At 41.7% G+C, this 20975-nt stretch overlaps 1 protein-coding gene across 1 annotated transcript in view; it reads left to right on the plus strand.

Annotated features, from left to right (window-relative positions):
• Positions 1-19659, plus strand: part of LOC139279587 (ficolin-2-like) — a 122659-nt gene extending 103000 nt beyond the window's left edge. The window contains exons 5-8 of the mRNA XM_070898708.1: positions 8705-8832; positions 18111-18240; positions 18325-18459; positions 19421-19659. Of these exons, the coding sequence (XP_070754809.1) occupies positions 8705-8832; positions 18111-18240; positions 18325-18459; positions 19421-19659 (632 nt within the window). The remainder of the gene's footprint in view (positions 1-8704; positions 8833-18110; positions 18241-18324; positions 18460-19420) is intronic.
• Positions 19660-20975: the final 1316 nt, after the last annotated feature.

Here is a 20975-nt window from a genome sequence, read left to right on the forward strand (position 1 = left end):
ATTAGAATCAGTTCAGAGACGCTCTCCTCAGGGCTGGCCTTAGGGAAAATGGCACCCTGCGCAAACTTGCATTTTGGCATCTTTCTCTGAGTTTAAGTACGTAGTAGTATTAGCGAAATGAACCCCACTTTTGAATGTTTAAACCCATTAAAAACAAAGCCAACCTGCCAATAGGTTTGCATTCTCTAGACAAATTTCATCTACCATTATCTCCCAAATCCCCAACTACGACATATTTAAATGTTTAAAAACTCTCCGCTTTTGAATAAGGTTCAGTAAAAGTCTGTGCATTAAACACAGAGGTTCTTTTGTTTATTGATTGGTTTATTTAGAAGCCTGTCTGAATACAACTGGTGCCCACCACCAGCCTTGGTACCTGCACACTGCTCTCACACTCCTCCATGCGCTCCCCCAGGTCAGGTCAGCCAGCCAGCCCGCTCCATGTGGCAGCCGCACTTTCCTCCCTCCTACCGGCTCGCACCAAGCCCGCAGCTCATCTGCATATTCATCTGATCCACATTCCCGATGGGTACGCCGATTGTCCCGTCCGCGTTTGTCAATCAAACCAACTGGCGGACCACTCTTGGAGCTCCCTATTGAAGGGTTTGGGGGTGGGGAGCCAAGGATGTTCTGCTTGTAATTTATTCCTTATGACCTCACAACACACACAGGAACACAAGTTAGCTGTTAACTCCAGGAACTTGTCAGGCACCTGATGCCTTTATTGTGAAAACAGCAATGCCTGCATTACGACAGGCGTCCACTAGCTGGTGCAGTAGTCCACTAAGTGGAACTATATTATACTTCTCCCTCCTTAATGAAGAAGTAATTATAACAAACAATCATCATACATAACTTGCATGGCTCTGCATAACAAAAGATATGGACTATTTTTGCTATATTTACAAATCAAACTTAACCACTTGTTTTCTGTTTCAAAGAGGATACCTTCACTCTCGAACAGAACTTTCCAAACATGGTGTCGAACTTAGACTCATTCTAGGCTGAGCCTGAGGAAAGTTTTCCTCCAAGGGATGCCCTTGATTTACATTTGAACGCTCTGCAACTTCAGACTGTTTGTCTTCCTGATTCGGACTGAGACTTAAATTCTGATTATCTCTTGGACGTGTTTCCAGTACATTTGACGTCGGATATGCTACTGGTACTGTAGTTGTAGTAAGACTATAAAATGAGTCAGAAATAATCGAATCATTCCAACTTTCAACACCTTCCACATCTGTAGGTAAAATATGATCAATGTGAATAAACCTAACCTTTCCATGATCATACATTTTGACCAAAAATGTGCGAGGACCACATATCTTCACGACTCTTCCTGGTAGCCACTTTAACCATTTATGGTGATGGTTCTTCACTCTCACCTTCCGATTTAATTTCATACTTCTCTCCCTTGCTCTACCTCTATCATGATTCCCTTTAGATACGGCATAGTGAACTAACATGGTGCTCTCTACCACTTGGCTTTAACACTCCTTGAATGCTGCGTAGCATTCTTCTGACCACTTCCAATGGACTTGTTTTTTCAACAGCTCATTCAGTGAATGTAAAACTGTAGCCAAATTTGGTAGGAACTTCCCATAATAGTTCAAAAGACTCAAAAATGATCGAAGTTCAGTGACATTCTTGGAGTTGGGTGCATTTCTAATTGCATCCAGGTTTCCCTTGGTTGGATGTAAGCCATCTTTGTCTACTCTGTGCCCTAAATAGTCCACTGAGTTTTGAATTAACTCACACTTGAGAGCAGTCACTCATACTCTGTGCTTCTCTAGCTGTTTCAGCACTTCATTCAATATGTTATTATGGATTTGCCTGATGGGTGCTGAAATGAGTATGTCATCTAAATAACATACGACCCCTTCAATGCCTTGGAAAATCTGGTTCATCACCCCTTGGAATATGGCGGGGGCAGAAGACACTCCAAATGGTGGCCTATTAAATTAATCAATCATGACTTGGACTCCTCACCTAGTTCAAGTTGTAAGTAGGCATGTGTAAGATCCAACTTTGAAAAGATCTGACCACCTGTCAGTGTCATGAAAAATGTTCTACATTTGGCAATGTATTGGGGAGATTACCCTCTAGAACTTGGTTTACGGTTACTTTATAATCCCCACACAACCTTACCTTATCATCTGATTTAGGTACAACAACAATAGGTGTAGCCCAATTACATAGATCTATCTTAGAGATAATGTTCTCAGTCTTTTGAGATCTTGCTCAACTTTCTCCTTGAGTGTCTATGATATGGGACGTAGCTTGCAGTAAACTGGTCTAGCGTCCTTCTGCAGCCTGACACTCACTTTGAAGTCTTGGATCAGACTGCCTGTTTCACAGAACACGTTAGGATACTTCTTAATGACAGCATCCTTCGATGTGAATCTTGTTTCAACACGAAAAAGCTCATTCTTATCTCAGTAATCCCAACCAATTTCTTCCCAGTAAGGCAGGCTTGTCTCCTGCCATTACTAAGAAAGGCAAGCTCCGAAATTGATCATTGTATTTCACAGATATGGTGATATGACCTACCACAGGAATGTTCTCTCCTGAGTAACCTCACAGCTCTATCTTGGATTTCTCCAATGGGAAATCACGCAATTTGTCGAGATATAGTGATTCCGGTCATCATCATCACCTTCATCATCATAGGCAGTCCCTTGGAATCGAGGAAGACTTTCTTCCACTCTTAAAATGAGTTCTTAGGTGCTGAACAGTCCAATACGAGAACCACAGTCCCTGTCACAGGTGGACAGATAGTCGTTGAGGGAAAGGGTGGATGGGGCAGGTTTGCCGAATGCTCTTTCCGCTGCCTGCGCTTGATTTCTGCATGCTCTCGGCGATGAGACTCGAGGTGCTCAGCGCCCTCCCAGATGCACTTTCTCCACTTAGGGCAGTCTTTGGCCAGGAACTCCCAGGTGTCAGTGGGGATGTTGCACTTTATCAGAGAGGCTTTGAGGGTGTCCTTGTAACGTTTCCTCTGCCTACCTTTGGCTTGTTTGCCATGAAGGAGTTCCGAGTAGAGCGCTTGCTTTGGGAGTCTCGTGTATGCGGACAATGTGGCCTGCTCAGCGGAGCTGATCAATTGTGGTCAGTGCTTCAATGCTGAGGATGTTGGCCTGGTCAAGGACGCTAACGTTGGTGCGTCTGTCCTCCCAGGGGATTTGTGCGCCAGTGCAGCCTTCGGCCGCCTGAGGAAAAGAGTGTTTGAAGACCAAGCCCTCACAACTGCCACCAAGCTCATGGTCTACAGGGCTGTAGTAATACCCATCCTCCTGTAAGGCTCAGAGAAATGGACCATCTACAGTAGACACCTCAAGTCGCTGGAGAAATACCACCAATGATGTGATTCCGGTACTATGCTCACGGATGCACCAGTGTCGATTTCCATGGGTACCTTGGTTCCTGTAACATCTACTTGTAAAATGATACTTTTTGAATTGCTGTTAGATACCCTTGTGCTCCTGATACGTGTATCTCTTCATCCTGTTGCTTTTCTTCCATGCTATGTAGTCTCTGGGGATTTCAACTTATAGCCTTGAAAGTTAGTTTACTCTTCAGTCGGCATGCCTTTGCAAGATACCAGTTTTCATGCAGAAGAAACACTCCTGCCTTCATCTATGGACAACTTTGAGCAATGCGTTGTCCCAGACACCGATAGCATGACTTCAATGCTCTATTATCATTGCCAGTTGCTGAGACCTTGGGGCCCAACTGCCCTTTTATTTTTAACCTGCAGGTGATTCACCTCAGTTATCTGATGACTGGAAATGGTATGAAATTCTTGGGAATGTTGGTCAGCCATATCCATTGACTTAGCTGTCTGACAAGTTAAATCAAAAGTCAAGTTAGGAGTTGTCAACAATGTCCTCCTGATTGCTTCATTTTTCATCCTACAAAAAAGTGGTCACAAAACTAGTTGGGATTGTGAGTTGTGAGGAGGATGCAAAGACACTGCAAGGCGATTTAGATAGGTTGAATGAGTGGGCAAACAAATGGCAGATGCAGTATAACGTGGATAAATGTGAAGTTATCACTCTGGTAGGAAAAACATAAGGACAAAGTATTATTTAAATGGTGATGGCTTGGGAAGTGTCAATGTACAGAGAGACCTGGGTGTCCTTGTACACCAGTCACTGAAAGCAAACATGCAGGTGCAGCAAGCAGTTAGGAAGACAAATGGTATGTTGGCCTTCATTGCAAGAGGATTTGAGTACAGGAGCAAGGATGTCTTACTACAGTTAGATAGGGCCTGGTGAGACCACGCCTGGAGTATGGAGCAGTTTTGGTCTCCTTACGTAAGAAAGGATATACTTGCCATAGAGGGAGTGCAGCAAAGGTTCACCAGACTGATTCCTGGGATGGCAGGACTGTTGGAAGAGGAGAGATTGGGTCGACTAGGCCTGTATTCACTAGAGTTTAGAAGAATGAGAGGGGATCTCATTGAAACATATAAAATTCTGACTGGGTTGGATAGACTGGATGCAAGGAGGATGTTTCCCCTGGCTGGGAAGTCTAGAACAAGGGAACACAGTCTCAGGATACAGGATAGGAAATTTAGGACCGAGATGAGGAGACATTTTTTCACTCAGAGGGTGGTGAACCTGTGGAATTCTCTACCATAGAAGGCTGTGGAGGCCAAGTCACTGAATATATTTAAGAGGGAGATAGATAGATTTCTGGAAACAAAAGGCATCAAGGGATACGGAGAAAAAGCGGGAATATGGTGTTGAGATAGAGGATCAGTCATGATCATATTGAATGGCAGTGCAGACTCAAAGGGCCGAATGGTTTACTACTGCTCCTATTTTCTATGTTTCTATGTCACGCAATGCTCGGTCCTGAAAGTTTCTGAAATGACAGTGAATAGATAGCTTCTTTAATGCTACAATGTACTCGCTGATACTTTCATCGGTGAACTGATCTCGTGTCCCAAAATGATAACTTTTAGCAATTTCCAGGGACTCAGGACTGTAGTGCTGTTCTAATCTCCATAAGTGATGTATCCTTTGGCTTGACAGGAGCAAGTATATTTTTCAGGGTTTCATACATCTCGGGGCCTGCTTCAGTCAGGAAAATAGGGCATTTTCTTTCCAACACCACCCGGTTATGGTTTTCATCATCGGGGACTCTGATGATACTATTCGCAGTGAAAAACATTTCAAGCCGCTCCACATAAGCTCCAAAAGTCTCTGTTGCAATGGAATTCACCCAAGCACCCTATTATTCTCATAGGCATGGCCATCTGGACTCTGGCAGTTCAGCGAAGTATGCTTGTAATTTACCGTGGATTCATAGCTGTTCTGTAAACAAAGGACCTCTCTAGTATCTCGGTTGTTTGGCTAGAAACACCCACCAACAAAAATTTTAGAGAGGGAATCTGATTATCCCATCCTTCATCGCCAATGTAATATATTTCTTACAACTTCACAAAACACAAAGATGGCTGTTAACTCCAGGAACTTGTCAGGTGAACCGTGTCAGGTCATCTGATGTCTTTACTGTGAAAACAGCAATGGCTGCATTACCACAGAAGTCCACTAGGTGGAACTATATTACACTGCTCAATCTGATTGTGGAGCAACCTGCTGCTCGAACTGCAACTTATGATCCATGTAAAAAAATAATCACTGAATGAAGGTTTTTTTATTAATCATTGTTTCAGTTTCCTGCCATGTCATCTTTCGTCCCCCTGACCCACAGTATCCTGAGGGGTCGCTCACATCACCCACCCCGTAAGGCTGGCCCTGACTCTCATATCCTGAGCAATTCTGAAATGAATTACTATCATTAGTGATATGTGGAATAAGTCATAAATCCAATTTAGCATCAAATATTACTTATTATTAAAATATTCAGATGCAGTGAACCAATTTTAAAGGTATAAAATGATTCAACTTTTGTGTAAACCAGATAATATAAAAGTGTGCCTGTGTTGGATGATGTGTTGTGTTATACAGCACTGAGAGGTATTGACAAGCTGCTGCTGTTCACACAGGGGAAAGCACCACTCTGAATCCTTCTTACAAATGTCATACTGGTAAGTTTCAGAGCAATTTATATCAAAAAGTCTAAGCTGCATTCTTTATGACATTGTTTATTAAATGTACAGCCAGATTTTGCTGTTAATCTGATTTGTTACCTTGAACCTTTATCTTGATTTAGCAAAGATTACTGGGTTGTAAACTCAGTAACAAGGTAGGAAGGAGATATCCTGTATATGTTCTAAACTAAGATCTTAGAACATAAGAACATAAGAAATAGGAACAGGAGTAGGCCATACGGCCTCTCGAGCCTGCTCCGCCATTCAATAAGATCATGGCTGATCTGATCATGGACTCAGCTCCACTTCCCCTCCCGCTCCCCATAACCCTTTATCCCCTTATCGATTAAGAAACCGTCTATTTCTATCTTAAATGTATTCAATGTCCCAGCTTCCACAGTTCTCCGAGGCAGTGAATTCCACAGATTCACAACTCTCTGAGAGAAGAAATTTCTCCTCATCTCTGTTTTAAATGGTCGGCCCCTTAGTCTAAGATCGCGCCTCCTAGTTCTAGTCTCCCTCATCAGTGGAAATATTCTCTCTGCATCCACCAGGTCAAACCCCCTCATAATCTTATAAGTCTTGATAAGATTACCTCTCATTCTTCTGAATTCCACTGAGTAGAGGCCCAACCTACTCAACCTTTCCTCATAAGTCAACCCACTCATCCCCGGACTCAACCTAGTGAACCTTCTCTGAACTGCCTCCAAAGCAAGTATATCCTTTCGTAAATATGGAAACCAAAACTGCACGCAATATTCCAGGTGTGGCCTCACCAATACCTTGTATAGCTGTAGCAAGACTTCTCTGCTTTTATACTCCATCTCCTTTGCAATAAAGGCCAAGATACCATTGGTCTTCCTGAACACTTGCTGTACCTGCATGCTATCCTTTTGTGTTTCATGCACTAGTACCCCCAGGTCCCGCTGTACTGCGGCACTTTGCAAACTTTCTGCATTTAAATAATAACTTGCTCTTTGATTTTTTTTTCTGCCAAAGTGCATGACCTCACACTTTCCAACATTATAGTCCATCTGCCAAATTTTTGCCCACTCACTTAGCCTGCCTATGTTCTTTCACAGATTGTTTGTGTCCTCCTCACTCATTGCTTTTCCTCCCATCTTTGTATCATCAGCAAACTTGGCTACGTTACACTCAGTCCTTTCTTCCAAGTCGTTAATATAGATTGTAACTAGTTGAGGTCCCAGCACTGATCCCTGTGACACCCCACTAGTTACTGGTTGCCAACCAGAGAATGAACCATTTATCCCGACTCCGTTATATTACCCCCAACCCCGTGAATTTTATCTTGTGCAGTAACCTTTTATGTGGCATCTTGTCAAATGCCTTCTGGCAGTCCAAAAACACCACATTCACTGGTTCCCCTTTATCCACGCTGTTCGTTACATCCTTAAAAAAAGTGCCAAGGTAATTATACCATGGAAATCCCAATTTGAAGATTATATGACGCCTAGTTAATATAGGGTTGGTCAAAAACTAGTGTCATTGGTTTGGTAGTGTTCATCCTTCCATGGTCATATAGTGCATGTTTACCGAACGACCAACATACTCAGGTTGAGGTAAATGACGCCTTTTTGAGGTTGAGTTGGCTACAAGAAAACATGCCTGTTAATGAGAGACTGGAACCAAGTCAGTATACCCACTGATCCAATATCGGAGCCATGCAGGCCCGGTGTACTACAGGCTACTGTTAATGGTTGATGGCAACTGAAGGGGCAGAAAAACCACTGGGACTCTTCCCACTCAGCTCCAAAAAAAAGTGGATGCCGATGCTTTAATAGGATGGTCCTGACTGGACAAGCAGTGGGACGTTTACAGATGCGTTCTGTTGGTAAGCTGCAGGGTTTTAGCTGGCTATATTCCCACAGTACCTCCACACGCACTGAAGTCACTAAACATTATCATTGCCAAGCTGCACCGAAATGCTCTGGACTTGGGTGGGTGATGTACAGGGACAGAGGGTGCACTCCATAACAACAACAACAACAGCTTTCATTTACATAGTGACTTTAACATAGCGAAACGTCACATGGCACGTCACAGGAGTATTAGAAGATAGAAAATTTGACACCGATCTACATAGGTAAAAATTAGTGCGGGTGACGGAGTTATGTTTTAAGGAGCATTTTGAAGGAAGAAAGAGAGGCTGAGAGGCAGAGAGGTTTATGCAGGGAATTCCAGAGCTTGGGGCCTAGGCAACAGAAGGCATGCCCACCAATGGTGGAGCGATTACAATCAGGGATACTCAAGAGGGTAAAATTAGAGGAGCGCAGATATCTCGGAGGATCGTGGGGATGGAAGAGATTACAGAGATAGAGAGGGGCGAGGCCACGGAGGGATTTGAAGATAACGATGATCATTTTGAAATCGAGGTTTTGCTTAACCAGAAGCCAATGTAGGTCAACGAGCACAGGGGTGATGGGTCAGCAAAGGCAACACTACTTATGTGAATTGCTCAACAATTAGAATTGAAGACTCTTAAGTATGGTGGGTTTCTGCATGTGGCTAATCAAAAAAATATATTGTAAATTGGACTGAAGTTGGCTATAGGACATAAACAAAATGTATATAAGCTGGAGGTAGACTGAATATCTCTCGGTTTCACACACCTTTCCTTTTCATTAGGTGCCAGCAACTGTAAGCAGTTACAAGACAGGGGAATAATACTGAGTGGCTGGTACACCATATACCTGGAAAACTGTATGTCAATAACAGTGTTCTGTGATATGGACACAGATGGTGGAGGATGGCTGGTGAGTGAATCGTTTCAGCTTCTTTGGATTCCCTGGTGTTATTTAATAATATTATTAATAATAATAACTTTTATTTATATAGCACCTTTAACATAGTAAAATGTCCCAAGGCGCTTCACAGCAGTGTTACAAGACCAAACAGATAAATTTGACACCGAGCCACAAAAGAAGAAATTAAGGCAGATGACCAAAAGCTTGGTTAAAGAGGTAGGTTTTAAGGAGCGTTTTAAAGAGGAAAGGGAGATAGTGAGGCAGAGAGGTTTAGAGGTGGGGGGCGCGGGGAGTTCCAGAGCTTAGGGCCCAAACAGTTGAAGGTACGGCCACGGATGGCTGAGCATCATAATGAGAGATGTTCAAGAGGGCAGAATTTGAGGAGCACAGATATCTTGTGGGCTGTGAGGCTGAAGAAGATTACAGAGATAGGGAAGGTCAAGGCCATGGAGGGATTTGTAAACAAGGATGGGAATTTTGAAATCAAAGTGTGGTTTAACCAGGAGCCAATGTAGGTTAGAAAGCACAGGGGTGATGGCTGATTGTGACTTGGTGCGAGTTAGGACACAGGGCACTGAGTTTTGGATGACCTCAAATTTACGTAGTGTAGAATGTGGGAGGCCAGCCAGGAGTGAGTTAGAGTAGTCAAATCTAGAGGTAAAAAAGGCATGAATGAGGGTTTCAGCAGCAGAAGAGCTGAGGCCGAAGCAGAGACAGGCAATGTTACGGAGGTGGAAAAAGGCGGTTTTAGTTATGCTGCGGATATGTGGCTGGAAATTCATTTTGGGGTCGAATTTGACACCTAGGTTGCAAGCAGTCTTATTCACCCTCAAATTGATGCTAGGGAGAGAGACGAAGTCAATGATTAGGAAACGCAGTTTGTAGCGGGGACCAAAGGTAATGGCTTCAGTCTTCCCAATATTTAATTGAAGAACATTTCTGCTCATCCAGTATTGGATGTCGGACAAACAATCTGAAAATTTAGATACAAAGCATGGTTCAAGAGAAGTGGTGGATAGGTAGAGCTGGGTGTCGTCAGCATACATGTGGAAACTACCTCCATGTTTTCAGATGATATCGCTAAAGGGCAACATATAGATGAGAAATAGGAGGGAGCCAAGGACAGATCCTTGTGAGATCAGAGGTAACGATGCAGAAGTGGAAAAAGAAGCCAGGAGATTTTCTGGCTACGATTAGAAAGATAAGAATGGAAACAGGCGAGTGCATTCCCACGTAGCTGGATGTTGGTGGAGTGGAGTTAGAGGAGGATGGAGTGGTCAACTGTGCCAAAGGCTGCAGACAGGTCCAGAAAGACGAGAAGGGATAGTTTTCCTTTGTCACACTCACAAATGATGTCATTTGTGACTTTGATGAGAGCCATTTTGGTGCTGTGATAGGGGCAAAAAACAGATTGAAGAGATTCAATCATTGAATTCATGGAAAGATGCTCACGGATTTAGGAAGCAAAAACACGTTCAAGTACTTTGGACAGGAAAGGGAGGTTGGAGACGGGGCGATTGCTAGCAAGCAAAGTGCGGTCAAGGGTTGTTTTTTTGAGGAGAGGGGTAATGACAGCAAATATGAAGGAGAAGGGAACAGTACCCGAGGAGAGAGAACCTTTAACAATGTTGGCTAACATAAGAAAATAAGAAGTAGGAGCAGGAGTAGGCCAATTGGCCTCTTGCGGCTGCTCCACCATTTAATAAGAACATGGCTAATCATGGACTCAGCAGACAGCGAGGTCGATGAGCATGGCCGAACAATATTCCCGAGAATTAAACAATGATTACGGTCGTCAGTCAACTGAGGTAAATAACCTGCGGGTTCAAAGTAAAAGACGGGCATGGCCGAAAGTCTCAGAAACTGGAAATTCTACTAGAGCGTCGAAGTCGTGCTATAGGTGCCTGGGACAACACATTGCTCAAAGTTGTCCATATGTGAAGGCAGAGTGTTTCTTCTGCAGAAAGACTGGGCATCTTGTGAAGGCATGCCGACTGAAGGGTAAACCAGCTTTTAAAGCTATGAGTCCAGCATTCAAAGGTATGAGTAGTAATCCAAAGAAACTACATAGCTTGGAAGAACAACAACAGGACGAGGAGATGTTAGAGTTACACGTCATCAGGAGCATGAGGTTAACGGGCAGCGATTCGGAAAGCATCAAAATCCACATAGATGTTGCGGGTTTCAAGATACCAATGGAAATTGACACGGGTGCATCTGGGAGTGTAATACCGGAGTCACTGTACCGTGACAAATTGCGTGATTTCCAACTGGAGAAATCCAAGATAGAGCTACGAGGCTACTTGGAAGAGAAAATTCCTGTGGTAGGCCGTATCACCGTACCGGTGAAATATAAAGATCAATTTCAGAACTTGCCTCTAATAGTAGTGAAAGGAGACAAGACTGCTTTACTAGGAAGAAATTGGTTGAGCTCACTGAAGCTGGATTGGAGTAAGATTTTCTCTGTGGAAGCGAGATTTTTATCAACGGATGAGGTTATCAAGCAGTATCCGAAGGTGTTCTGCGAAACGGGCAGTTCGATCCAAGGCTTCAAGGCGAGTGTCAGGGTACAGAAGGACACTAGATCGGTTTACTACAAGTCACTTTCTGTACCATATGCACTCAAGGAGAAAGTTGAGCAAGAACTCAAAAGACTAGAGACTGAGAACATTATTTGTAAGATAGATCGATGTAATTGGGCTACGCCCATTGTTGTTGTACATAAGTCTGATGGTAAGGTAAGATTGTGTGATGATTATAAGGTAACCGTAAACCAGGTTCTAGAGGGTAATGTCCCCAATACATTGCCGAATATAGAAGATTTGTTCACAACACTGACAGGTGGTCAGATCTTCTCAAAACTGGATCTTACGAATGCCTACTTACAGCTTGAACTAGATGAGGAGTCCAAATCATGTTTGACTATAAATACTCATGTAGGCCTATATCAGTTTAATAGGCTACCATATGGAGTGTCTTCCGCCCCTGCCATATTCCAAGGGGTGATGAACCAGATTTTGCAAGGTATTGAAGGGGTAGTATGTTATTTGGATGACATACTAATTTCAGCACCAAATAGGCAAATTCATAATAAAATATTGAATGAAGTCCTCAAACAGCTAGAGAAGCACAGAGTACGAGTGTCTGCTCATAAGTGTGAGTTATTTAAAAACTCAGTGGAGTACTTAGGGTACAGAGTAGACAAAGATGGGTTACATCCAACCATGGAAAAATTGGATGCAATTAGAAATGCACCCACTCCCAGGAATGTCACTGAACTGCGTTCATTCTTGGATCTTTTGAACTATTATGGGAAGTTCCTACCAAATTTGGCTACAGTATTACATCCACTGAATGAACTTTTGAAAAAACAGGCCCATTGGAGGTGGTCAAAAGAATGCGATACAGCATTCAAAGAGTGTAAAAAAAAAATTGGTAGATAGCACCATGTTAGTTCACTATGACATATCTAAGGAGATTAAGTTAGCATGTGATGCCTCTCCGTATGGAGTTGGGGCAGTAATCTCTCATGTATTAAGTAGTGGGGAGGAGAGACCAATTGCTTTTGCTTCACGCATTCAGTGCCAGTGAGAGAAATTATGCGCAAATTGAAAGGGAAGCTTTGGCATTAATTTTTGGGGTCAAGAAGTTTCACAAATACTTGTATGGTCGTAAGTTTGTCATTGTTACGGACCATAAGTCCCTAACAGCAATCCTCCATCCAAAGTCCCCAGTTCCAATATTAGCTGCAGCCCGAATGCAGAGATGGGCTTTGATTTTGTCAGCATATACATATGATATTGAATACAGACGATCAGCTGATCACAGTAATGCTGATGCAATGTCTAGATTGCCTTCCCCATCACAGGGTACACCCGATAGGGAAGAAGTATTTTATTTTTCATACATTGATGAACTGCCAGTCACAGCTGAAAAGATTGGTAGAGCAACCAAACGTGACCCAGTGATGTCAAAGATGTATGAGTATATTGCAAATGGATGGCCAAACTAGGTAACAGACAAAGATACACATCCATTCTTCATTCGTAGGAATGAATTATCAGTCGATAAAGATTGTATTATGTCGGGTGCAAGAGTGGTTATATCAAATAAATTCAGGTCCAAATTATTAGGAGACCTCCATGACCAGCACCTGGGAATGTGCTTGACCAAGAGTTTTGCACGCAGTTATTTATGGTGGCCAGGTCTTGATAAAGATATAGAGTACATCGTGAGTCAGTGTACGACATGTCAATCGGTAAGTAAGCAATCACCACCAGTACCATTATAGCCATGGAAATGGTCTCCCAGGTTGTGGCAAAGGCTACATATTGATTTTGCTGAGTTAGCTGGACAACAATTGTTCATTGTAATTGATAGCCATTCAAAGTGGGTTGAGGTGTTTCCAATGTGGAAAATAACAACAAGTAAAACATTGGACATTTTACGAAAATTATTTTCTGCATTTGGCCTCCCTGAAGAAATTGTTTTGGATAATGGACCACAATTTCGTTCAGAAGAATTTGCACAATTCACGAGCAAAAATGGTGTGAAACATACCAAGGTTCTACCATATCACCCTGCTTCGAATGGTGCAGCAGAGCGCACTGTACAAATTGTCAAACGTGCCCTCATAAAACAAATGTTAGATCCAAATCCAAGAACACGACAGTTGTCATTGGATCACAAATTTTTTGATTACATATCGAAATACTCCTCATACAACGACTGGTAGAACACCAGCAGAGTTGTTTCTCAAACGACAGCCACGAACCAGATTCTCATTGTTAAAGCCAAATTTGGCACCGTCTGTAGAAGAGACACAATTAAGACAAAAAGAGAATCACGATAAAGGGAGAGTAAAAGAGAGAAGAGTGAAATTAAACCAGAAGGTGAGAGTGAAGAACCATCACCATAAATGGTTAAAGTGGTTACCTGGAAGAGTGGTGAAGATATGTGGTCCTCGCACATATTTGGTAAGGATGTTTGATAATGGACAGGTTAGGTTTGTCCATATTGATCATATTTTACCTACAGACATGGAAGGAGTTGAAGGTAGGAATGATTCAATTATTTCTGACTCATCAGATAGTTTTGATATACCAGCAGCAAATCCTAAATCCAATGTACTGGAAACAAATCCAGGAGAGAATCAGAATGAAAGTCTGAGTCCGAGTCAGGAAAACAAAAAACCTGAAATTAGAGTGAGTTCAAATGAAAATCAAGGAAATTCCGTGGAGGAAAATGTTCCTCAGGATGAGCCTCGAATGAGTTTAGATTCAAGACCATGTTTGGAAGGTTCTGTTCGAGAGCGAAGGTATCCTCTTCGAAACAGAAAAAAAGTGGTAAAGTTAAATTTGTAAATATGTAAAAAAATGAAAGTTATTTATGATGTTTGTTTTGATGGCTTTTTCATTCAGGAGGAAGAAGTGTAATGTCTGTAAGCTTGTAATGCTTGTAGTTCCACGCTGTGGATGTGAACATATTGTGTACTGCAGCTGCATTGTTAATCATTAAACAACAGGCAGCCTTCCGGAGAGTTCCGAGAGAGCAGCCTGCATGTTAGGAAGTAGTGTGTGCTGTGCTCTGTGAAGATATCACAGCCAGCACTGCCATTTTGGAGCTCCATACTCCAGCCTACACCCCCTTGCACAGCTGAACATGGTATTGAACAGCATGAAGGACCCCCCACTAGCGCTATATAATGGGATCATCAACTACGTACAGGTTAGTTGCTGGTTTGTTTCTTCTGGCTGTTGCGACAATTCTGCACATTTGCGTGCTTTCCATAGTTGCTTCAAGTTTCAAAAGTTTACAGTTGAAGAAGAAGATAGCATGCCGGAAATCCCAAAGAAACTAATATTGAATCGGGGACAGGTACTCAATAAAATTAACATAAGTAAATGAACAGTAATGAAGAAAATAATGGCAGAAACCGCCTGGGCCAGATGGTTTCCATCCCAGAGTTTTAAAGGAAGTAGGTGAGCACATTGCAGGTGGTCTAACTATAATCTTCCGAAGTTTTCTAGATACAGGAACCGCCCCTTTAGATTGGAATATTGCGCATGTCACTCTACTTTTTAAGAATGGTGAGAGAGGGAAACGAGGGAATTATTGATCAGTTAGCCTAACATCTGTTGTCTGGAAATTGCTAGAGCCTATAAGCAAGGATAGAGTGACTGAATATCTCAAAAATTTTCAGTTGATTAGAGAGAGCCAACATGGATTTGTGAAAGGCAGGTCATGTCTGACAAACTGAGTTTTTTGAAGAGGTGACTAAAGTAGTGGGCAGGTAAACGTCTATGGATGTTATTTATACGGACTTCCAGAATGCATTTGATAAAGTCCCACATAAGAGACTGTTAACTAATGTAGAAGCCAATGGAATTGAGGGCAAATTATTGACCTGATTTGGAAATTGGCTGAGCGGCTGGAGACAGAGAATAGGGATAATGGATAGGTAATGAAATTGGAAGGATGTGTCTAGTGGGGTCCTGCAGGGATCTGTTTTGGGGCTTCAACTATTCACAATATTTATTAATGACTTAGATGATGGCATAGAAAATCATATATCCAAATTTGCCGATGACACAGCGTTGTAGGCAGTGTAGATGAAAGCATACAATTACAAAGGGATTAAGTGAATGGGCAAACTGGCAAATAAATTTAAATGTAAGCAAATGGACCTAAAAAGGACGGAATGGGATACTTTCTAAATGGTGAAGAGCTAAAAACAGCGGATATCCAAAGAGGCTTGGGGGTTCAGGTACACAGATCATTAAAATGTCATGAACAGGTACAGAAAATAATCAGAAAGGCTAATGGAAAGCTGTTTTTTATATCTAGAGGACTAGAATACAAAGTGAGTAGAAGTTATGCAGCAGCTGTGCAAACCCTGGTTAGACCACACCTGGAGTACTGTGAGCAGTTCTGGGCATCATACCTTAGGAAGGATATATTGGCCTTGGAGGGAGTGCAGCATAGTTTTACGAGATTGATATCTGGACTCCAAGGGTTAAGTTACGAGGAAAGATTATACAAATTAGGGTTGTATTCCCGAGAATTTAGAAGGTTAAGGGGTGATCTGATCGAAGTTTTCGGGATATTAAGGGGAACAGATAGAATATATAGAGAGAAACTATTTCTGCTAGTTGGGGATTTTCGGACTAGGGGTCATAGTCTAAAAGTTTGAGCCAGACCTTTCAGGAATGAAATTATGAAACACTTCAACACATAAAGTGTGGTAGCAGTTTGGAACTCTCTCCTCAATCGGCAAATGATGCTAGATAAATTGTTAATTTTAAATTGGAGATTGATAGCTTTTTGTTGACCAAAGGTATGATGGGATATGGGCCAAAGACGGGTATATGGAGTTAGATCGTAGATCAGCTGTTATTTCGTTCAATGGCAGAACAGGCTCCAGCCACAATGCACTGCCCCTCTAAGAGGTGCAGGCTAGCTTTAAATAGTACAAGTTAGTAACGATATCGGGTCTTGTGCTGATGTGTGCAGCTAATGAACAGCGTGGGTACCGCTGGCTGCATGTAGCAATCGTTGTAATGAGTAGGCAGCACAAAGTTGGCATGCAGCCTGCATTACACTCAACAGGTGCGGGTTAACCGGGCATCACGATACCCGTGCCTGTTTCTGGGAGTTATCCAATTTAAACCTCAGCAACTTTCCAAATTGGTTAAACATTACAACATAAGCCAAAATTAGATTTCAAAAGGTATGACATAATGGAAGGAAAAGTAAGTGTCACAGGTATACTATAGACAGTGTAGAAATAACTAAAGGGGAAGTGGTCAAGGATCTGGGTGACAGTAGATTCAGCAGTTAACATGTCAAATCACTGCAAAGTTAAACAGACTGCTGCTAGATCAGCTGAGTATAAACCAGAAGGTGTCTTGCTAAAATCATGTTTTGCCCAGAACAGACGACAACTTGAGTACTGTGGGCAATTTTAGTTCCCAACATGTGAGTGAAACATTCAAACCATGGATCTAGTGCTGAGCTGGAGCGATGAGGTAGTTGAGGATTGAGTTATGAGAAACTGGCGTTCTTTAGCTTTGAAGGGAGATGAACAAGAGTAGACCCTAGCAATAAGATGTTAAACAGCATTGTTAAGTTAAATCCCAAGCACTACTTCAGGGTATGCCAGGACATTGGAACAAGGGCTTTGATTGCCTCTGGATGATGTGTCAGAAATAAGGTTTCAGCAATTTAATATTGTCACTAGAATCATAGAATGGTTACAGCACAGAAGGGGGCCATTCGACCTGTCGATCCCGTGCCGACTCTAAACTAGTCCCACTCACCTGCCCTTTCCTGTAGCCCTGCAAATTTGTTTCCTTCAGATACTTAGTCAACTCCCTTTTAAAATATAAATTGAGTCTGCCTTCACCACCCTTTCAGGCAGTGCATTCCACATCTTAAACATTCGCTGTGTAAAGAAGTTTTTTCTTGCATCATCTTTGGTTCTTTTGCCAATCACCTTAAATCTGTGTCCTCTGGTTCTCGACCCTTCTGCCAATGGGAACAGTTTCTCTCTGTCTACCCTGTCCGGACCCCTCATCATTTTCAACACCTCCATCAAGTCTTTTGTCAATCTTCTCTGCTCCAAAGAGAACAACTGCAGCTTCTCCTGTTTATCCTCGTAACTGAACTCGCTCATTCCTGGAATCATCCTCTGCACCTTCTCTGAGGCTTTCACACCATTCCTAAAGTGTGGTGCCAGAACTGGACACAATTGAACACAGTATTCCAGTTGGGGCCGGACCAGTGTTTATACAGGTTCATCATAATTTCCACACTTTTGTACTCTGTACCTCTATTTATGAAGCCCAGGATCCCATAAGCTTTTTTAGCTGCTTTCTCAATCTGCCCTGACACCTTCAACGCTTTATGTACACATAGCCCCAGGTCTCTCTGTTCGTGCACCCCCTTTAGGATTGCACTATTTAGTTTATATGTCTTCTCCTCGTTCTTTCTACCAAAATGTAACACCTCACAGAGTGGGAGAAATTTCTTTACATAGACAATAGGACATGTTTTGTCAGGAGGAATAACTGAGGCTGTGACTATTGCATGGTTTAAGGGAAAAGGATGATTAATTGAAGCAGAGGCTGTTACTGAACTATGGGGATTGATCAGTGCTGTGGAATTAGATCTTGATTGCTCCAGCAAAGAACTGACAAACATAACAAAGCAAATGGCGTTTTCTGTACTGTAGGTGCCCATCGTGCTGTGGCTCGATTAAACTGTATCACCTGTTTCCATTTCTTTAGGTATTCCAGAGGCGCATGGATGGTTCTGTTGATTTTTATCGAGGCTGGAATTCCTACAAGAAAGGATTTGGGAACCAACTCTCAGAATTCTGGCTGGGAAATGACAACATTCATGCGCTGACAAAGACAGGTCATTTGAAACAAATGTTCAACTTACGCTGAATGCATATTACATTTTTCCTAATTAAACATTTATCCACTTTTATTTCTCCAGGGTCTTATCAGTTACGTATAGATGTGAAGGATTTTGAAGACAAAAAAGGATTTGCTGACTATAAATCTTTTAAGATCCTCGATGAAGCTGAGAAATACAGACTTATTTTGGGGGAATACTCAGACGGTGATATAGGTACGAAATCTTTTTCTTCCAATGTGAAGTGTGTAGCCCTTAGTGTGTCCGTATATCACAATTGTAAATCTGTGGAAATATCCAACATATAATTTAAATCCAAGTACCAGCTGTTAATCATTGTCATGCATTGCAAGGTGTGGGGCCTTTTCTACTGGCCTGCATTGTACAAACATATGACCAAGGTCCACTATGTCAGAGAGAATCTAAAGCTGAATTTTCAGTTAGCTGCAGAATTCAGCTCTGCAAAGGCAAAGTTAGAATGTGGAATTTTAGTTTTGCAGTGTATGTGTGTGTTATCTGTCTGAACATTTCTGCATTGGGGGAGATGCAAAACTATTCGAAAAAGAAGCAACTTGAGCTATTGCCCCAACACGCCCAAGTCAGGAGTACAACTTAGATATATGTGGTATCCCATTGGTTAATTCTGTTAAATTTTTCTCTTATCTGTGGTTTACATTCCTGTAAGGCACCAATAAAGAGCAAGTGCCAACATTAGCACTGATCCTTATTGTGATCTTTAGATTGCAGTGACTTATTGATGATAACTAGGTGCTATTAAACATAATAGAGATATAATAATATCACAGATCTATTGCTGTATTTCCCCTTTGATTTGTCCAGTTTGGAGTTACTTCCATTACCAATTACCGAGGATTGATTAACCATATGATGCTGCTTTCACTGCGCTAATGCTCCACACATGTATCCAAGAGCGCACGAGCAAAGTTTTCTTGTCCCTGATCTCAGTGGGACCCACAATGAGGTGCAGTCAGCAGTATAGCTTAGGCTCATTAATTGGACATCACACACACAAATCGTATTCTGAGACTGAGGTGGAGTATATCTGCAGCAGAAGTGCTTGTTATTGTGATGTTACTTTAAAAACATTATTGTTATTTATCCTGATGCCATGTGCAAATTTTGCATGAATTATTGAATTCCTTTTTGATTTTTACAGGTGATTCGCTTACTTTGCACAATAATTATCCATTTAGCACAAATGACAGAGACAATCCTAGAAATTGTGCTGAAAAAAGCAGTGGAGCTTGGTGGTATGAAAATTGTCATTATTCAAACCTTAATGGTCTTTATCTAAAAGGTGCTCATACTTCTTATGCAAATGGGATAAACTGGCGAACAGGAAAGGGTTATAATTATTCCTATAAATACACAGATATGAAAATTAGGCCACAATAAAGATGTGTTTGGTTTCACTGATTCAACACAATAAAGGAACCAATTAATTTTTTTTTAAACCTTCATGGAAAGCAGAATTGTTAGTCATTATCTTTGTTACAGGTAGTTAAGGTGCTGCGGCTTTAGAAAATAAGATAGGTTTCTTGTGGAACATGAGATATACAGCGATAAGCACAATACTATCCAGTTCGTATTCATATAATATCTTTTATATTTTAACAATAGCTTTTAATGATTATGGTATTTTAGGTTTATTGCTGCAGTTCGGTCTGCTTACAGTCCTTTTCTAATATGAAAGGTGCCTCAGTAACAGAACAAATGGTAATAGGGATTCTCCATATAGAAATGTTTTAGTGTAGTTATCACTTCTCACATTTATGTATATTTATGTATATTTTCTGGCACAAAGTGTGAGATGCTTTTCACTTCCAATCAGAATGGGACAGACACAAAGACCATGCTCTGCAGACGTGATCATTTGGGTGCGCCCCTAACCCTCATTGCTCCGACATTTCCGAAGTTCCTATTAAAATGGTGGCACAGGTGAATTATTGCCTGACCAAGCTGCTGAGATCAGTAACTTTCACCATTCAGTAGTGCCACCACCTGCTGATTCTGTAAAGCAGGTATTTCAAATATATTTGTGAAACTTAACGTCCTATAAATTAATTTAAGTGTAACAATTTAAAACGTAATAACTATAAGATATTTAGTGGCCTACTAGACAAGTTACTTTGAATTGTCCCAGTATCACATGGAGTGTATAATATATTGGTGTCAGTTTAGTCTTTAACTGTTGCTATTTTGTATATTTTGTATATATTTGCAAGTGGAAGTTACTTTCATATTTAATCAATAATTCTACATAAGGATCTTCATTACTTAACAGATTTCTGTATTCCTTTGAAATAATGGAACATTATAAAATAATAAAAATCAGTGATGCATTATCGGCGGCAGTCGGGAGCAGCGTCGAGGAGATGCGTGGAGAGGCCTATAAAAGGCACAGCAGGGAGTCGGGAGCAGCGTCGAGGAGGTGCGTGGAGAGGCCTATAAAAGGCCAGCTTGTGCAGCTACAGGGAGAAGGCAAAAAAGAAGTAGAAAGAAATCAAAAGGTGACGTCACAGCCAAGAGGGTAAGTGATTGGCTGGTGATTGGTGAGTAGTTTTTCTTTTTTCTCTTCTATATCAGTGAGTAAACTTTTAACATTGTTGTTGCCAATTTAAGTGTATATAAGGGTTAAGTCATGGCAGGAGAGCTCGGTCGGGTGTTATGCTCCTCCTGTACCATGTGGGAACTCAGGGACACTTCCGGTG

Source organism: Pristiophorus japonicus, chromosome 14, assembly GCF_044704955.1.
Source record: "Pristiophorus japonicus isolate sPriJap1 chromosome 14, sPriJap1.hap1, whole genome shotgun sequence".
NCBI classification, from domain to species: Eukaryota; Metazoa; Chordata; class Chondrichthyes; family Pristiophoridae; genus Pristiophorus; species Pristiophorus japonicus.